The sequence below is a fragment of the Aythya ferina genome (assembly GCF_964211825.1).
Source record: "Aythya ferina genome assembly, chromosome: 1".
Classification (NCBI taxonomy): Eukaryota; Metazoa; Chordata; class Aves; order Anseriformes; family Anatidae; genus Aythya; species Aythya ferina.
Genome location: NC_140296.1, coordinates 28,826,597 through 28,846,802, shown reverse-complemented (window position 1 = coordinate 28,846,802; position 20,206 = coordinate 28,826,597). Strand labels below are relative to the sequence as shown.

Below are 20,206 nucleotides of genomic sequence, written 5' to 3'. Positions count from 1 at the left end.
CTATCTTCACCTTGCTTTTAGCAAGGCTTCTGGTTTCTCTTGGTTTGCAAATAATTCAGGTGGGTGTGCACTCTTAAGAAAGCCCCCGGTGATTCAACTGGCCAAATGGGAGATGCATCAAATGGAGACCCAAAGCAGCTTGGCCTGTAGCTGGAATATTCAAAGCACACGCTTCCATCAAGTCACTAAGGGGAATATTAGGAAAGATAGAGCATAGAGGGAAAAAAATGAGGTTGCCCTGAAGCACACTGGGGAAGAGAACAGGAATTCAAGTCAAGAAACCATCTGGAAGAAGCAGATGCAATTCACACGACGAGAAGGAATCAGGTTTAAAACTTCTGCATTCACTCAACTATGCAAATGGAGCCCAAACCACTGCCCTTGTTTTGAAGTGTCTGAAGGATGCACTGGATCACAGACTGAGTTTGAGTCAACAACATGCCCAATATAAATAGGAATACTGCGTTAGGAACTGCCCTTCACGGTCCTCAGTGTCACGTGAGCCTCAGCTGAGGCCTGTTTTGGGCACCACACTTCCAGGGAGATCACAGTTTGAACCTGATGAGCAGCAACAAGTCAGATCTAGGACGCAAAACATCCCAGGAAAGAGTGAACAACTGAATTTGTCTCATCATGACAGAACTTCAGGGGACAGCGTCAGTCCTCAAATATACTGAAGGTACCCAAAGGTGAAGAAAGCTTCCTTCTTCTCTTTACACGTATAGTTCAAAAGTTGTTTAGCTTGTGGACACTTTGCCCAGCCTTTAAGGTGCCCTGAAAAGCTGTTGGAAATGTCTTATAAATGACAAGGGTGCAACAAGTCCTGTATTAAGACAGCACTGAACTGGATGACTTATTGCCACAACCTTCCCAGCTATATTAGAATTTACCCAATATAACCAAAGTCTGACCCTAAAATTAACTGCCTCTACAGTACAGCAGCAGTAACTTCCAGAAAGCAAAACATGGTAACTGTGGTGGTTTTACAGCGAGAGGAGGCAGCTGAACTACCACAACACTCTCTCACTCCCCCTCCTCAAAGGAACGGGGAGAAAATACGATGCAAAGGGCTCAAGGGTTGAGACAAGAACAGGGAGATCACTCACCAATTACTGTCATGGGCAGAAGAGACTCAATGTAGGGACATTAATAAAATGTATTGGCTATTACTAACAGACTACAACAGTGAGAAACTAAAAGCAAACTAAAAACACCTTCCCCCCATCCACCCTATTCTACCTCGCTCTCCACAAGCAGCGCAGGGGAACAATGGGCAATGGGGGCTGTGGTCAGTCCCTGATGCTTCGTCTCTGCTGCTCCTTCACGGTCCCTCCCTGCCCCTGCTCCCCATGGGGTCCCTCCCACGGGATTCTGGCACCCCCAGCCCCCTGCTCCTGCAGGGGCTCTCCATGGGCCGCAGCGTCCTCCAGGCCACATCCACCTGCTCCACCGGGGGCTCCTCCACCCATGGGGGGGCTGCAGCGTGGAGATCTGCTCCATGTGGGACCCATGGGCTGCAGGGGGACAGCCTGCTCCACCAGGGGCCTCTCCACAGGCCGCAGGGGAACTGCTGCTGCCTGCCTGGAGCACCTCCTGCCCTCCTGCTGCACTGGCCTGAGGGTCTGTCTGCAGGACTGCTTCTCACTCCTCTCTCCCAGCTGCTGTTGCACATTAGGTTTTGTGTTTTGTTTTTTTTTTTTTTTTCCCCTTTCTTAAATCTGCTCTCCCAGAAGCACAATCAGCATCACTCCCTGGCTCAGCTCTGGCCAGCAGCAGGTCCCTTTGGAGCCAGCTGGAGCTGGCTCTGATCTGACACGGGGCAGCTGCTGGGCTCTGCTCACAGAGGCCACCCCTGCAGCCCCTCCACTACCAACACCTTAGCACATAAGCCCAATATAACAACTTCCACACCTCCTAAGTGCCATGATTCTCCCCTTGCCCATTCATAGACCCCAAGCATTCAAACAGGTAACAGCTTCACAGTAAGATGAGAACTGGTACAGAAACCGAATATGGTTTATTCCCAAGCCATACCCTGGAGTAAAGCAGTGCTCTTGTTTTGCTGTAGTGAGCCTAATGAGTGACAATAAAACTAACATTAGAAACCACAATTTGTAATCTACAAATACACAAATTCTCTATTTAAGTTTGGGGCTAGACAACAAACCTTATGGCAAAATATCTAGCAAAGACACCAGAGCATTTTAAGCACAGAGAAGTACCAAAGCTGATGAAGAAAAGCAGACTCACCTTCCGCAACTCAATCGTAACTTCATTTCTGTGTCTTCTCATAGTCTGTAAATAAAAAAAAAATACGAGATTTACATATCAAGAGTTTTGTTTTGGGATCAGCTGTTTCTAGGTCAAAAGTGCAGTAATTCACCAAAAGAGAAGTAAAACAGTTTGCATAATTCACAACCCCAGCTTTGCGAGCAAGATGCATGAGTTGTTTTAGGTTGTTTGTTTGTTTGTTTGTTTTAAAAAAAAGATTCCATGCCTCACAGAAGGCTTTGTTACAAACCACAATCAGTATCCCAGAGGCAGAAAACATCTACTTCCCCCCGGTTTCACTGGGATGACTCTCCTGAGGTTTGTGTGCACACCAGAAGACGCGGTAAGTGCAGGTTTAGGCAGCCCCACATTCGCATATGCCCACACGCCCAGCCCAGACACAGAACCCACGCCGACTATCTGGCCACCATCGACCATGAGGAATGGCTGAGCTGACTGAGCTCAATCCCAGCAAGACAGATTAGGCTCGTAGCAAAAGGAAACAAAGCGGTACAACAGCACAATGTCTCCTCTGAATCTATAGCTTGAACACTGTAAAGGAAAACCAACCCATAAATGTCTCAGCTCCTTAAAGATACTGGGCGCTCAGATGTACTCCCTTCAATAGTTATCACCCCTCTTAGCTAAAAGAGATCAGAAGATTCAGAAAGAACAATTTTTGCCTGCTGAAATTGATTCCCTAGCTCCATTTTCAGTGGACATAGCATCGGAACGCAATTCAGAAGAAAATCAGGACTGGATGGCTGCTGGCAGCCTAGGAAGATCACCCACACTAACTAAAATTAGCCTTTTAAAAGGCTTTTTATGTTCTGTCCTTGCTACTGACCTTCACTGCCACTATCGTGTGCTTCTGAGTTGGGGCAAATCACTTCCCTATGTCAACAGGTATCAGTGAAAAGCAGGAGCACACAGAGAAGCCACCAGGACTCCCCCATCAGCCAGCAAAGAAAACACCAAACATCCTAAAGCTCCGAGATGGGTAAACGAAAGGGGCAGGCTTCATTCACATCATGAATCTGTACGGGACGAGGATTCAGCGTGTAGGATATAAGCTTGGCTTCACTGTTCTCAGCCAGTTTGCATAGCAGGACCCATTTAATCATTTAATTAGCCTCGTCTGACTTACCCAGCAGGCAGGCTTCTCTTCCCGTTCGGTGCTTGCTTAACCAACCCACTCAGGTACACGCAGCCACTTTGCATTTTACATCCACAAAGAGCTGTGCGACTGCAAACAAGGCAGGTCCTCGTTGCAGGAACGGGACACCAGCACTGCAACACCTACCAGAAGCACACCTTCCCCCACGCTCATCGTTTTGCTAAATCTTTGGATCCTTGCGACCACCCGAGCCTGCTGCAGAAGCTCGCTACGACAGGACCAGGCTGCTGAGGTACGGGAAGGAACTGGGCAGGGAAGAAATGGACAGGAGGTGAAGAACCTGTAACGTCACTGCAGGCAACTAGCTCGGCCAGTCATTCCAGTTGTAAGTCCTATTAGAATTTTATATTTGAATTATCTTAATAACTAAGGCAAATCTAAGGGCACTGAATAGCCTAAAACGATTCTCAATACTTCTTCCCCGTGATAACTCTGCACTTCAATGACAAACGCAGTTAGACAGGTTTGTCTCAGATTTCTGCTAGAAAAGCTCCTTTTCTGCATCCGTCTGAATGTGCTGGACACCAAAAATCTCCAGGAGACCTCCCGCTAGCAAGTCTTTTATTCCTACTTACCTTAAATTTTAAGGCATATCCCATCACAAGACAAATCCGTTAACCTCAGTGTCCTTTAGGATTCCCCCCCAGCCAGATCCTGTGCTCTCAGTGCCAGATTATGAAATCTCAAAGGTCTAACAGATGCAAAGCAAAACTTAGTTTCAAATTTGCTCTCTGCAGCTACCTGAAAGGAAGGGGTGGGGAGCTGGGGGTCAGCCTCTGCTCACAGGTAACCAGTGACAGGACCAGAGGGAATGGCCTCAAGTTGTGCCAGGGGAGGTTCAGGTTGGCAATGAGGAGACATTTCTGCTCAGAAAGAGCAGTCAGGCACTGGGACGGGTTGCCCAGGGAGGTGGTGGAGTCACCGTCCCTGGGGGTGTTCAAGGAGAGGTTGGACGTGGTGCTTGGGGACATGGGTTAGTGGTGACACTGGTGGTAGGGGGATGGTTGGACCAGGTGATCTTGGAAGGCTTTACCAACCCTAATGGTTCTGTGTTTCTGTGAATTCACTCCTCCATTAAATCTACGTGATAGCACTCCAGAGTATTTTCTGTTGAGGAGAGAAAAAAAAACAGACCGAATTTCAAACTCTTTGGGGGACAACGACGACACTTGCCACCTACCATTCTAAAAGCAAGGGAAATGGAAGAAAACCTATGTGCTGCGTTCCACAGTTCAGCAGCTTAACATTTGCTTTAGAAAAGACAAACAGAGTGCAGTCCCAGGCAAGTATTACTATTCATTTCATCAATTTACTGTAAAACCTCCTCGAACAATACTTTGACTGAAGATGGTTACTCGGAGTCAACCCTCCACAAAAGCTCTACTGGGAATACTCTGAGCTTCTTTCTGAAGGCAAATAATTCACTCAGCTTTTCAGTCAGTGTTTTGCTTCATGCTCCCATTATTTCAGCCCCACTGATCCTATCCTATTACAATTCTGTCTCTATTTTTCTTTACCAGTTGTTTCTTTTATCCAACTGCTCTTCGAAACATTTGACTACTCCATTATGGTTTTACATTTGATGTGCAGGAAGCCTCCCATCTTCTCCTCGTTTAGAGCACCACCACTCTTTAGAAAGATGCTTCAAAGAGCCTCTCAGCTTTGGGGACTTTTTCTTAGTAGCCGCATACATTTTCTGAGCTTTCATGTGCGTCTTAAATCAATGCCTGCGCTACCTGAGTTTTATCCTTTTACCTGTTCTTTTGTATTTCCCTTTAAACTTCTTGTACGCAGTTTCTCTTTCAAAGCAGCTCTGCTACATTTTCTTTCTTTCTTTCCTTCCTTCCTCCTTTAAAAGGCACCGCTGGCTCCAGAGCTGCTTCTCCATTCGCAGAGCAGGTGGGCTGATAACCGGGGATATCGCCCAGCCTCAGCTTCACGAATGGGTTCCCACTCTTGGAGGTTCCTGTCGGCACTGCATCTTTAAAAATTCAGCATGTTGGGGCAAATTTTTCTTCTTATTTGGCATTTCTTAAAAAGCAGGTATTTAAAGCTTGTGCTTCAGATGAATCGATTTAGAAATACAGCAGGTTATCAGCATCTTCCTACAGCCCCAGAAGAAAATACAGCATAACCCAACAGCACAAAAAGGCTGTCCTGGGGACTGGTGTGAGCCCTCCTTTAAGGAAGCACCAGCACCACGAGCAGAATGTCCTGGTTTCATAGCACCTGCAAGGCCCAGCACGTATGGAGATCGTATGTGTTATCTGAAAGAGATTTATACCATAACACACAGCTTAAATGTTTTCCCCAGCTAAAACAGTGAGTAGAGACAATTATCCTGCATCCCAGCCCCGTGGATTCATTACCAGCTTTCAGGCTGGGAGGACAGCCATCTGCTAACATCTCTCTAGGCACTATTAGCTGAAGCCTAGCGAGATGTTGGATGTAATACCGTGTTCAACATCTCCAATATCCAGCAAGTCGTTTCTGAGCTCAACGTGCTCAAACATGTAACTTCACGTCACGCTGAAGCGGCGTATCCCAAAACTACCCCAAGACAAACCCGAACTGTCTCACCGATTGAAAAGCCAGGCTCCGAATCTCAAAAAGGGAAAACTCTCCATAAGCACAACCCTACAAAACACAAGCTGATGCAAGCTGATTCCTACAGAATCTGAACTAACCCTACCCAGCTCCTAAGCACAAGGGTATTAATGCACCATTCTCAAGGTACAAAAGGGTTAAAAAAAAAAAAAAAAAATCAAGTCAAACACAGATGTTTAGCTGTATTTTTAGCGTCAAATTCCTTGATATTTTATCTTATAAAATTATCCAAAAAAAAAAAAAAAAGGTCTACTAGATGTTGTTAGGTAAGTTACTGTTCTCGCTTCCACCCTGCACTTCTGAATGCTCCTCCAAAGGCAGATGCAAAGTGTGCCATGCCAACAGTCTCCCCCTGACATCTCCCACTTCGAAGAGAAATAACCTCCAGACCCAAAGGAGCAAAACCAAAATTGACTTCAGATGGGAGCAAACAAAGTCACTGTGCACATCAGGGCTGCTGCGTTAAGGACTGCCACTGCACCGCCCCCTAAGAGAATTTAAATGATTCCATAGCTGCTTTTTAGGCTCTCCCATCCTTGTGATAATGGCCAGAAAGAGCTGAGAAGTCAAACCTAACAAACTGAGGAACCTTGTTTCAGGCTGATACAGAACACAACAATGCTAAGCTGACAGAAGATCAAAATTTGTTAAGAGATCACGCCTTGAAAATGAAGCAGTTTACACAAATCAGTGCCCAAAAATGTGGCTTCAGAGAATGCCACCGTTCCTGAAAATGTCTTTGATACACTTAATGGGCAGAAGCTACAGAAAACACACCGGTTCTCATTAAATCAGTGTTTCAAAGTTGGTTTCTCTCCTCCAACAAGATGTCAAGCAACCTCAAAGCTTGATATCAGAGACACCTATGGAAAAGGAAAATTTCTCCCAATTTTTCAGCTGATCGATAGCCCATGATGACAAACCAAACGTGGAACTTTTGATACCAGGATGCAATGGCTGAAGATAATCCTACAAATTCCTGAGTTATCATCGTAATAGAAACCCTTGCCAACAACACATTTAAGGAAGCATTTTTAAGTGACTGAACGCTTGGGACCCTCTGGCTCAACCACGTGTACTTCACTAGCTCTGTTTGTGAAACCCTGTACAAAGGTGCACAGGATGCTCGCTACAGGTTAAAAGGCGAGCAGCACTGCTGCAACACCACCTCTGGATGCCTTTATGACGGCCCATCCACACTCACGTGGCAAAGAAACAAAAAAAGTACTTTGAAGTTTTGGATAGCATTTAGATTAAGCTTTTAAGGGAAATTAAGTCTCTTAAGCAAGCTTCTTTGGCCTCTTAACTTCTGCTGAGTTAAAGCAAAGGCTCAACTGCACAATAAATTAAACTACTTGAATAGGCAAGGAAAAAATCAAGAAATCCAGCAACTAATCAGTTTAGTCTAATGTATATCAAAAATTAATACATTTTCCAAATTCCCTCTAGCAAATTTGTAACGTGGTGTGTTTCTCCTGAAAATAATATACAAATGTGACACTCCTACCAAAGTTGTACAAGCAGAAAATTCAGGCTGATTCAAAAGGCCAAAACCATCTGAGACATGGCAGTCGTGGCTATTCTGGGGAGCAGTATTGGTCTTAAAATTTTGGGACTGTTTTACTCAAGTTAGATTTTAGCACACAAAGAAATACTGGAAATAGTCTTAGGGTTTCCGTTAATCTCAAGTTCCTAGTTTGTACCTAAAATTGATTATAAGCACTTTTAAAATCCTTAAAACATATCAGTCTCAAATAGAAGAAGTTCTGGATACTTGGTAAGATTACCTCATCTCCAGTTAAGGTACAGATTACAAAACCAAAGCAATTTAAATGTGTGAATGACACAACTAGCGAGGAGATGAGTTCACCACTTTCCCCTTGCTATTCAAGGATAAAGATTTTTTAATGCAAATTAGAAATGAAGTTTCAAGAACAAAGTGTTTAACAACATACATCCTCTTCACATTAAAAAAAATCGAAATGCCATGGTAAACGGTGTAAGTTTTAAACTTTTTAACCATTTTTAGCTATAACTATCACGTCAGAGGGGAGATTAAAGCGCAGCCAGCATTTAGTGACTCAAAATCTCCCTGCCACTGTGACCACGAGATCTGGAGCTGTGTGGTGCTCCCCCAGACCAGCCACCTCGTTAAGTGGGATACCTGAGGAGTGACAGCTTTTAATCAGCGCATTTACACACCACGTGCATTGCTTGCAACAGGAGCAAGGGCAGAAAAACTCAGAGATGGAGAGCGGGACGCAGATGTTTTTAGGCAAGCCAGAGCAGCAACACTGCCAGCTGCCCCACAAGCAGCCAGCTGCCTGCTCCTGTGCTCCTGCACGCTTCAGCATCCCTGCAAGTCCTGGAACAGGGCAGCCAGCTTCATCTGGACAAGACAAACACCACTCACCAATATCAATTTTGGCAATTCTGGGGACACAAAACGTATTTTCAGGAACTTTGATAAGACGCGCATTTAGTTGCTTTTGAACTTTCAGCTATTAAGTGGAGACGAGGGAAGAAATTCATTGATGCTAATTTCTCTGGGTCTACAAACTTCATTAAAAGATAACTGTTCATTTAAATTCTTCCCTTCTGCTCTTGCCTCTCGCCGTGAAAGGAGCCAGCCTCGGAAAACCAGAATATAAATGCTGACGGGCAAGAGCTCCCCTGAATGCGTAGCTGGGAGAGTAAGGTAGCTTGATTAAGCATACAGGGCAGCAGAAAAGCTGAGCATTTGCAAGTCAATTCCAATCTGCTTCCACCTGCCTAACTGAAGAAAAACTGGCCCAGCTCCAACAGCTGGACTGGATTTAACTAATACCTCCCCCCCTTGCATAGGAGCAGACCCTAGAGCAGAGTTTTAAATAGTTTACAAGGTAGCTGTGGGTGCAACACAGTGAGAAAAGGTGTTTGCACCGATGAAGTTAAACGCTGTGCTTCCCCAGAATTTTTGCTAGCCTTTTTTCCCCCCTTAATCCTTCTCGGACAGCTTTTAGCAAGCATGAATACTGCGATGCAGATGAAAATGCACAAGCCCCACGGGCTGGGCTGGTTCTGGTCAGAATACAAAAAAATTCAAATATTTGTTTGTATACAGCCTTTGAGATGACTAAGGTTGGCAGCTGCCTATCTTTGGTTAACATTAGAAGTTAAATGTTCTGTATTTGCATAGGAATATCGTTAGTTGGTGCGTTCAAAGTTGAGGCTTAGCCTGATGATGTTGTTTTTACTCATTCTGGCAGAGCTGGCTTCAGCCAAACCAAGTGTCAGGCAGAGAGACGCTGATGGAAGGTGATGCTGCTGTTCTCCTTGTTCACATTTTAAAGGACACAGAGCCTACTCCAAGAGCTGCAAGCAAAATTAATACCCTAAATCGAAGTTTGGGGGATTATTAAGGCAAAACTTTGGGGTAGCATCACAATGGTGTGAACACAAGTAGTTCAAAGTGGAAGAACTGAAACCAGCGATGATGTGGACGCTGATCCCCCGTATTTCTTTCAGACACGCAAAAAGATTGGCTATCGATGCCAAACTAAACAAATGTTTGGTCAAAATTAAGCCCTCCTGCTAGTTTTATTCCTTTAGGTAGGAGTAGCGTGGATAATTGGCTAACCTCACGCTCCCACACCCAGTGCATAATGAAAGCAGACTTCTTCCTCACACCCAATCTGGAGATTTAACTAATTACCGAGTACTCCTATAAATCTCCAAATTATTCTTTGAAGAAAAAGTGATTTTTTTTTTTTTCCCCAGTCATATAGACTGCAACATCAGCACATCACCACCTCTGGCTTTATCACAGCTCCTGTTAAATTAAGGCCACCCAGCTGGTTAGAAATGCAGGCAGGGTGCACGGATTCCATAATACAAGCGCCAGCTCCACCAAAGCAACCAAATAAGACAACGGACCCACACACTGACCTGAGACTCCAGGAGTTTTAGTTCATTTGATGACTGTTGTGCCCTAAAGGTATTTGTTCCTCTTTTAAGAAAAAGATTGTATTACTTTGCAGAAAGTATTAGAACTTGGTTCGGATTCTCTGTGCACTGCAGAATCTTACAAGAATGAAGTCTCCTTTTGGCTCGGAGCCTTTCACGCAGCACTAGGGACATCAGGGGCAGAGTGCAGTGTTCGTGCCACTCTATTTGATGCCACAGCCCGTTTTGTTTGGGACTCACAAAGGCCACTGAAGAAAAATCGCTTCTTTTTCAGTTGGAGCTACCACGCTGTTTTATTTTATACTTTTACTCCCCAGTTTGGGGCCTCTAAAATGAATACCAGCTGCTTTTTGTTAGCCAGTCTGGGGCAAGATAATCCACGGAGCTGAACCTGGACAGTCTCAGTGAACTGGATGCATCAGATACCCACTGACTCTTTCACTTACCGATGGGCAATGACTCACTGAAGTCAGACACACGCATGCCAATATGAAAAGCCACAAGCCTCCAATTATTGTTGCTCACGGTGTTGAGTCACCTGAAAGCCCTACGGAAGCAGACAAAGCTGCCCATCCACATTATCTCCTTCTACTGCTCCAAGTGATCTTGGCAGAAAAGCGGTTGCCAGGTTTATTTGTTAACCGCCTGTGTTGTGAGGAAACTCTTCAAGGTCCTGATATCCCCTCTCTGCGTTTAAGCTAGGTACTGAGCTCCGACCAAAGCAGTGAGTTGTGAGCACTCCTGTTTTCATTTCCATACACCAATTACCTGGTTTCCAAGTACAGATGTATCAGCGTTCTCAGGAGACCGGACCCAAAGCAATTTAGCTGGCTGCACGCAGCACAAATTGCACTGATATTGAAGGACACGAAGCGGCCCGGAATACAATCAACGTTATCTGGTGTTTTAATACAGCATCAAAGAAGAGCTGGAATTCTCCATTCAACATCACCACGCACCTATAGTAGTTCCAGGCTCTGCTGCGGGGTGAATCAGGCTCATTATGCCCAGTAAAAAAAGTTTCGCAGCATTTCTATTCAGATGGAAATCGTAACGCCGCTAATCACACCTCTTCTGACATCAGAGGAAGATTGAATGCAGCCACACGGGCTCCACCTAAGTCCACCTGAGGTTTCCAGGTAACCCCAAGCTAACTCATCGCTGCACAATGCCTGTTTGCTCAGGCCAACGGGATCACCAGCTAATTCACAGCACTAGTTCTGTCCTGTGGTCCTACCAGCAAAAGTGATCTGCCCACGCAGCGCTCCAAGGGACTGGGGCAACGTCTCGCTGCGACGAGTCTGATTTCGTGAAGGGCCAGCCTTGAAGAACGTAACTGGAGTTTCGTCAGCCCAAAAGAAGCTGCTGATCTGCAGGATACCTGTAGCAAGCGTTTTGTCTTTTCCTGTATTTTTTGGAAACAGAAGGGCATGCTGAATGAAGTTTAACTCCGATGAGTTGTCCCTTCTCTTCTTGATTTTTACAGTGGTGCCAGGTCTGCCTTATCCAGACACCAAATAGACACCCAGAACACTGGGTGATCAAGATAGGCTAATTACAAGTGATTCCTATTCAAATTTTTAAAAAATTTAGAAGATCAAGGCTTCTGGACACACTAAATACATCCAAGGACTCAAAACATCAGTACAGGTTTAGGTTATGGGAATCTGCTCTTGCCAGCATACAAATTCCCGTTCAGTTGTGCAAACACCGAGAAGATATTTATGATTTCCCTGTGTTGCAAGAACCGTGTATCAGATGCTTTAGGGCCTCCTGAAACCAGAAGCACACCCTCTCCTCGAAGCGAAGCATCCCTGCTGCCCCGGTCTCTCTCCACATATAACCCCAGCTCTGCCCTCCCCTGGAATTTCTAAGAAGTCATCATTGTAGATGACTACTTTCAATAACCAGTGACAAAATGAAGTGTTTGGTCAGAAAGGCCTCACAGACTTCTGTGGCAACTGTCCTAGAAGATAAGACATCCTTAAGCTTGTCCAATATTTATACCAGTTTCCCCTTTCCCCTCCTTTAAATGAAAAAAAAAACAACAAAACAAGCACACAGAATAACTCTCCCCAGCTGTCTTCCCCTTTAAGCCAGAAAGTGGCAGACCCCTTTCTGGGGCTGGTCTGTAACCTGGACACTGAATTTACAATTTATTTTCTTACATCCCCTCCAGAAGCAGCAAGTCAGGCTAAAGACAACAACCTAGCTGTCTTGTAACAGAAAGAACAGCCACCAGGCCAAATACCAGCCAGGTACCTTCTTGTACAACCCGTGTTTGAACAGTGACACTCCCTCTCCAGACACCAGAACAGCCTTCAGCTGTAATCTCAAAGTCCCTCACGCGATACATTTATAAACATCCTCCCTGTGAAATGAGGGAAAAAAGCCCAATTATTCCCATCTATAAAATGGGAAACAATAATTGCAATTTGCATACATTTACAAGGTGCAACAACAAAAAAAATCAGGTCCCTGGAGAGCTAGACTGTATTCAACCACACTAAGTTTTTTTGGTCTGTTACATGACTCAAATGAAATGTTTGGTTTTTTCCCCCCCTATTTTTGAAAGGCATAATCAAAAGGCACAAAAAAAATTAAATGTGCAAGCTGCCTAATTAAATGTACGAAGAGATCATTCTGCTCAAGATGCAAGAGAAAACAGCCCCAGCTGACAAGCCTGGAAGAAAATGGAGCACTGGGAGCTGGAAACCACACTCCAGCAACATCCCACGATCCTTTAGGAACCCTATTGGCAGCCCCTCTGAATGTAATCATTGCAGGGTCACAAACTCTAGGTGCTTCTACCTCACTTTTTCCATGTGACATGAACCCTGAATTCGTGTTTCTACTGCCTGAAGTTTACCCTTTCATAAAAAGCTAGCCCTAAAAAGTTGCTTAGACCAGCAGAAGTGGCCTGGTTCTGAGGGACTTGTGTCAGAGCCCCTTAAACACCTCTGCTTGCCTGGAAGGTTGTTCTCAACAGCTGCTCGTTCCATGTTATGGCAGTCTGTGCTCTCCTTGCACATCTGAAGAACGGTGGTCATCAGGATCCTGCTGATTCCTGGCTGGGATCTCCTTTCAGGGTCTGCTCTTGGCATGGAAAGCAGTCTTTACATGGCCACAAGTCAGGTTTTCAGTGCAGAGAAGTCACCACCTCTGCCTTTGCATCCATTTGGTTGTGAACATGCAAAGAAGCAGGAGACCCTGATGCCAAAAACCCACACACAACGATGGTGTTTGCTGGTTGAGGTGCCCTAACACCTTGTCTGACCACCTTATCCTCGTGCAAACAAGCTCTGACTGGGTTCTGCACCAGCAAGTTTGCAGCGGGGCTTGATCGCTCATTAAAATACACCTCCATCAAGGCTAACAAGTCCAGCGATGAGGAAGCCACTTCTCCGAGCTGATTTTGCAAATCACCTCTTCCATCACTGCCTCCAAAGTCCATTTGTTACTGAACTTGACAATGACCAAGGTTAAAAACGCGGAGGAGACCCTGAGCCGATCACAGGCGTTACAGAATGCGAGGGAAATGAGTAATGTGGCAGGAGGTGGCTGAGTGGGGAAGGATACTCATTTTGCCTCTGGTTCTGCAGCCATCCATGCAGCACGCAGTCCTATTTTGTGCTTGCTCTACTTTATTAGACACACACCCCCCAAATCAAGCTCAAAACCGACGGTAACATTTGCTTAACCTGAGAGAGGAGCTGAGAGCCAGCTGACCCAGGAGAAAGGGCACAGAATTTCCTCAGCAGATTCAACGGCACCAGCCTGCCTGCGAAGGGATAAGCACCCCACATCAAGCACCACCCCAAACATGCTTTCTCCCTCCACGCCAACAACACCTTGAGCCACCGCTTGTCTTCTCCTGGACGTGAGAGGCCAGCAGAGGAAGCTAACGGAGTAAATCAAAAGAAACATGAAAAGCATTGCACCTAGCCCACCCCACTGTACCACCAGTTCTGGGGCAGGAGCAGCTTTTTGGAAGAAACCAGCTCTGACTATCAACAGAAACAGACTGCAAGGCCCACAGCTCCTGCTCTTACAGAAGTACCTAGGAATAAATACCAACTCAGCATCAGTATTTCATATTGCTAGGTATTTTAGAAACAATTAATAGCCTGTATTCTTGGAAAATATATAGGGCTTACAGCTCTTTTGCATCTCAAGTCAGTTTACTTGGCAATTTCTTCACACGTCCCATCAGCTTCAGCCACCCTGTTGCCTCTTCAGGCCGTAATCTTGTACACTAGGTGCCTAATGCCACTTCCAACCCCACAATAAATACAAATCTGATCACTCGGTTGTAGCTGGCACATCCTCCTAAGCGCTGCCTCTTCAAATAGTGCAGTTTTAGATGAAAAAAGTCAAGCCTGGATTTGTGCTAGAACTGAACGTTATGAAAATCTCAAACAACTTATGTAAGAATAGTTAGAGAGCTCTCAGAACTAGTATGGCAGTTGTATTGCTCCTGACACTTTACAAGTTAAAAACCTACTCTTTAATAGAAGAGCTTTTAGGGATACCAGAGCAACAGCTATAGTTGCTGGACATACTAAAGAATGAAAAAAAAAAAAAACCACCCCACCACACCTAAATCTTGGTATATCTCTACAACAACTAACTGCAATGTCACAGAACCACAGCACATCCCAGGTTAGGAGGGACCCACAAGGATCACCAAGTCCAACTCCCGGGTCCCCACAGGACCACCCCAAAATCAGGCAATCCAGCAAGCACAGATCACAATCAGCTTACAAAGATGACGTTCATCATGAGCTGCCATCTCCAAACTGCTTTCTCCACAGGTATTTCTGAAACCAACAACGTCCTCCCAAGGTATCTGTGTCTTTAAACATTTCTAGGCAATGCATAAAGTAGATTTGGAGTTTCACAAGGAAAATATAAGACAATATATCTAAGCGAGCTTGTTAAGTGTTTGTTTTCTGCCTCAAGTGACAAACTTTTGACAGCACTGTACTTTTTACTTGCAGACTAACTACAGTTTACAAAATTCCGCAGCAACAGCAAGCAAGGAGGCTTCCCACACATACCTCCTATTTCCTTCCTACCCAAGTAATTCTTTCCAAGGTGCAGACACGTACACCTGCATTCTCCCAAGGGCACGCTGGCCTGAAAGGTTAATAAAGAAGCTGCAGGACAGCTCAGAAGCTCTGCACGGGAGTACTAGATCTTACCTTAAATGCGGTGCCCAGCAGGAAGCTACCTGATTCCTGTGTTTTCACTTTGACTGCTGAGCCTCCCCGAGCCAGTGAGGCTATTAAGACAGCAGGCCCACGGTCACCTAAACCAACCTAAATCAGCTGGTCCAGCCCTATTCCCTCCCAACCCTTCTTTTGCCAGCATCAGGTCCTGTGCCAGCAGAGAGAGAAGCAGAAAGCTGACCAACCTGTAAAAGCGAGCTCTGGAAAGAACCTGGGTTGTTGCAAAATAGCTGGGAGTAAATATACCGAAGATGCCCGAGCTGATGATGAAGATCCAGGCTAAGCCCAGTATCCTCCTCTGCCTCATACAGGATCAGGAGGCTGAAGGTAAAGAGTAAGAACGGATCCTGCAAAGTCCCCGGGCCAAGGGTGATACAGACCAAAAGGTGATAGAGCTGGCCCCAAAGCACTGTAACTGGGGAGAAGACATCAGTGGCCATGACCTCTGTAGTTTCAAATCAAATACAGCACCGGAAGGTGGAAGATGACAGGGCAGCTCTGCCTCCTTTTGGTAAACAGCCTCTCCCAAATCTCAGCAGGTTCATCCTACAGATCAAGCAACAGAAGTTCAAGATACCAAAGGTTTGTGTTATTTTGCCTTGCAATGAGAGACATGACAAGGATACAAAAAGGAAATTTTAACCCCAGTCATTAAGAAGTTTTTACAGGTAGTTATTTAGGCTGTAATGTACTTGTTCCTCAGTTGCTGCCTCTTTTTTTATGGGAGTACAGGGAACTTGACTTTTGATCCTGTATGCATTTTGCTAATTACATGATCACAGTCTCACTGCACCACACAAAACCTAACAGTAAGTCACACAGACAGTCCTACAAATTAGAGCATCTCAGTTTATCTAGAATTTTTCTTCAGTTTTAGCCAAAGATGCTGACTGATCCCGATAAAAAGAAATTGTCTGAATTGTTTGATCTATCAACTTAAACATCACGACGGGGAGCCAACAGATTGGTGCCTGCTATTTGTAATACAGAACAGGTAACAAGTTTCTGGTCCAGGAAGTCACAAGAGTAAAAAGCTGCAGGAAGAACATTACCAGGGAAATATGAAGCTGAAGAACAGCAAACAGAAAGATCAGAAGGCTGAAGTTCGGTTTTATAAAAGCTAGGTTATCCTGGATGTAATTATAAACAAATAAAGCCAGCAGTTACAAGGGGGTATTACAAATTAAGCGATTGCAACTGTTCAATCTTTTCCTGCAAAGCCCCAATTGTATTGGAATAATCAGCGCTGTACATTTAGAAAAACACCCGCTGAGACTTGAGGCTACATGCCTGTGATCAACACAGGAAGGCTTTCTCACCATCCATGGGACAATTTAAAAAGCCCTTTCATATCCCTGGAGAATATAAAAATTGTGCAGGCTGTGAGGAGAAACTGTTGTGGCAGTCGTTGGTCCAAATGAAGCCGCTTGGCTGCTCATCGCCCAGCTCTGCTGGTTCAGGTTCGCTCTGAGTGCTGCTAATCACATCTCAGGGCCTATAAAAACAGAAGAGCCTCGCTAATAAAAGCGAGAACACAAGCTAATATTAAGTGACTAATGCTTTGTTTCTGGCATTTGATTTTGCTTGGAGATAAACGCCTTTAGTATGAATGCTTCAGAATCACAATTCCAGCTCTACGTGCACAGCTCTACCTCATTTACACAAGAAGGCAACTAAATGGTGGGAAACTTCCACCCAAACCTCAGAAGGGCAGAGTGGGACTGGGCAGGTCAAGGAGTCCCAGCAGATCCTTCTCTTTGGTCCTAAAAAGGGAGCCCAGCGAGAAGTAGCACGGGGTATAAAGGTCTGTCTTAACGTGAAACCAGTGCTTACTAATCCCTTGTTTCCCTTACGGTTGCATTAACGAAAAGCAAAGATGATCATGGCCTAGCAAACCCGGTAATAAAATATGAGTTAACTACAAATTAAAGGAGTGTTTTGGTCTGCCATAATAGTCTGTACCCAGAGGGGATCAATAACAACTCATCAGCATTTATTAGAAGCCAAAGGAAGACTACTAAGGTACTCTTAAAACGCATTCAAGGCTGATGAGTTCAAAGGCAGGGACTGTCTCCAGGCACAAGGTGACTCAAACAACAGTTTTCAAACCGAAGCGGAGAGCACACGGCCTTGAATATTTGAGATTTTCCAAAGGATATCATCTAGATACCAGGCCATGATTTATTACTCCGTCGTTCTAACCACTTTTTTCCTCATTGGTGGAATCTGACAAAAAGCAGAGATGCAGATCAGCGATAGCACTCCTCAGCTTGGCTTTCAAAGTACAAGAACATTGGAGGCAGCAGGATCTTTACGTAACACTCCTCACTGAGGCACAGGCACCAAAACTAGCGTATTTTATTGCTGACAGTTGAGAATTATGTATAAATACTTGATTTAGGAGTGAACTGTTTGGGGGAGAACTGATAATTTTCACTAAATACAGACACAATTGTCAGACTGTGCAGTAGTACCTCCAGAGAAGCACAGCAAGTAACGGCAACTATATAGTCCTGCTGGGCTCCTTCACTCTCTGCTATGAACTTTATTTACCTGGTTTTACTTCTAGATACCCAAGTTACCTCAAGTTTACTTTGTAGAATACTCTGAGCTTTTCAATAAGTACCATGATTAGAAAAAAAAAGAGTCAAAAAGGAGGTATGGTCAAAAATTTCACACATGACCTGTGTTGGAAAACATGAAAGGCACCGATTCATTTCAAGGCCTGTAAATGAAGAGAAATGCATCTAAATTCACTTAGCATACAACTTCTACTCACTCCTGAGTTTCACCTGTTTGGCGCCCCCAGAAGAAAGGTGCTTCTTGGATTTTAATGCTTTTCAAAAGCACGGCTGAAAGTGTGGGCTCTAGCACCATTAACGTGGTTATCTGGCGAAATCTTAGGCTCAGCTACAAAAGGAAGTCAGTCAGCACACTGGAAGATAACCCTAGAGGATGCACTCCTCCGTAACAGCAAATACCCTACTCCAAAATAATTACTCCTCTTCAGGAGGAACCGCTCTCCTGAGAGCTAAGGTACCTTCGCTGGTCTGGTCTAACTGATTCCAGAGGAGCTTAGGCAGCCGATTCTCCTCCTCCCCCCCGCAGAGGCGGATATTTAATTCCCCTAGTCTTGGGCATGCTATAACATAAGCAAGTACGGGTGACAGATCAGTTCGCACCAGGCATGAGCATACCTAACCTTTCCCTGTTTAGAGCTCCGATGGACTCGGGCCAGTGGCTGGGGAAGCGGCAACAAAGCCAGCAAGCAACACGGGGAGATGAGACAAGGACAAAATGAATGAGGAGCAGCAGGAAGAGCCTGGCTGGATGAGAAGGGGAAAAAGAAACCCACCACGCCTCCTCCTACCCTGGAAAGCGACGGCTTGAAGGCGAGATGGGTAATTTTTAGCGGCTTGCTAGCCTTTACCAATGTCAGCCAGGAGTGTTGAAGTTAACACGCTCCCCGCAGACGACGTTACCCGTAAGAAGGACCCGCTGTCACTAAGTTAGGCGAAAATTAAGAAACAGTTCACGCGGTGAATGTCATCTTAAAGGCACTGCCGCTGCCGAGGCTGACCCGCATAGGACCGTCTCCACCCAAACAATAGCAGCAGAGGTGTGAAATCTGCTCAGCCCCCAGATGGGCTTTGGGGGGGGCTCTGGGCGATGCCAGGGGGGTGTCGGGGTGGCGGTACCACGGTGGGTCACCAGCAGCTGGGCGAGCCCCCTGAGGGGAACCCAGCAGGCAGCTGACACACATTTCTTCTCCACCTCCCCACGACCCCTCCTCACCAGGCTGGGAGGGGGATTCCAGCACCACCCCTACACACCCCTTTTATTATTTTTCCCCTAAAAAACAACCATAACGCGAGGGGTTTCCCTGATTTTGCGCGAGGCCAGCACCGGGGCCGCCCCTATGGAGGCCGTTGGGGCCGAGGGGGGGCTGTGGGGACCCCTGTGGGCGAAGGGGACCCCCGGATGCCCCCCCAGCCCGGCGTTTTGGGGCCGGGCAGCCTCCAGCGCCGGCTGCGAGGCGGCGCAGCGGCCCTCAGCGGGGCCCGGGGGCGGCCCCCCCCCGGCGGCGGCCCCATTGTGCTCCTCGCCAGCCCCCGGGGGCCGCCGCCCTCACGACGGAGGGAGCACAAACCTCAGGCCTTCCTCCGCCCCCCCCACGGCCTTCCTCCTCCTCCTCCTCCTCCTCCTGAGGCGCGGCGGGAAGAGGGCGATGAGGAGGAGGAGGAGGAGGAGGAGGCCAGGCCGCGTCCCCCCGCGGCTGCCGCCCACCTCCACGTCGCGGCCCTTGTTCTTGAAGCTCTTGATGCGGTGGTTCTCCAGCCCGGCGGCGGCGTTGTCGGTCATGGCGGCTCCCTCTGAGGCGCGGCTCCGGCTCTGAGGCGGCTCCGGCTCTGAGGCGGCGGCGGCGGCGGCGGCTCCGGCTCGCGCGAGGGGCGGGGGACGCGCCGTGACGAGAGCGCGCGCGCGCGCGCGGCGCCGGGAAAGGAGGGGAGGGAGGGGAGGGAGGGGAGGGAGGGGGGGGGGGGAACCGGCGCGGGCGCGCGCGCCGTCGCCTAGCAACCGCGAGAGCGGCGGGCGCCGCTCGGCCAATGGCGGCGCGGCTCGGCCCCGCGGCGTGGCGCGGGGGGTGATGGGAGGTGTAGTTCTGTGCCGCCTTTCCCTCTTCCCCCCCTCCCCCTCCCCACCACCATCCCCGCCACAGTCACGCTGAGGGTGGTGGCCTCGCACGAGGAGCCGTTGGTCCCGGCATGGCCGTGGAGGTTGTTGGCTCCTCTGGTGCCAAAAAATCCCCCCCACACACAGCCGTCTAAATCACTTCATCCCCCAGGCCGCCTTGAAACACTGTTTCCCAAGCATAAAACCCAAGAAAAAACGCCCCCCACACACAAAATACCCCAAAATGTGTCACGTTCGCACCTAGCCCGCCTGATAATGCCCCACAACCTGCCTGATAACA

The 20,206-nt window shown here is 46.9% G+C and overlaps 1 protein-coding gene across 1 annotated transcript in view; it reads right to left on the bottom strand.

The window, feature by feature from the left end:
• Positions 1–19,689, bottom strand: part of KPNA3 (karyopherin subunit alpha 3) — a 50,539-nt gene extending 30,850 nt beyond the window's left edge. Inside the window, exons 1-2 of the mRNA XM_084505117.1 lie at positions 19,519–19,689; positions 2,251–2,295 (exon numbers count right to left, since the gene is read on the bottom strand). Coding sequence (XP_084361243.1) covers positions 2,251–2,295; positions 19,519–19,593 — 120 coding nt within the window. The 5' untranslated portion in view covers positions 19,594–19,689. The remainder of the gene's footprint in view (positions 1–2,250; positions 2,296–19,518) is intronic.
• Positions 19,690–20,206: the final 517 nt, after the last annotated feature.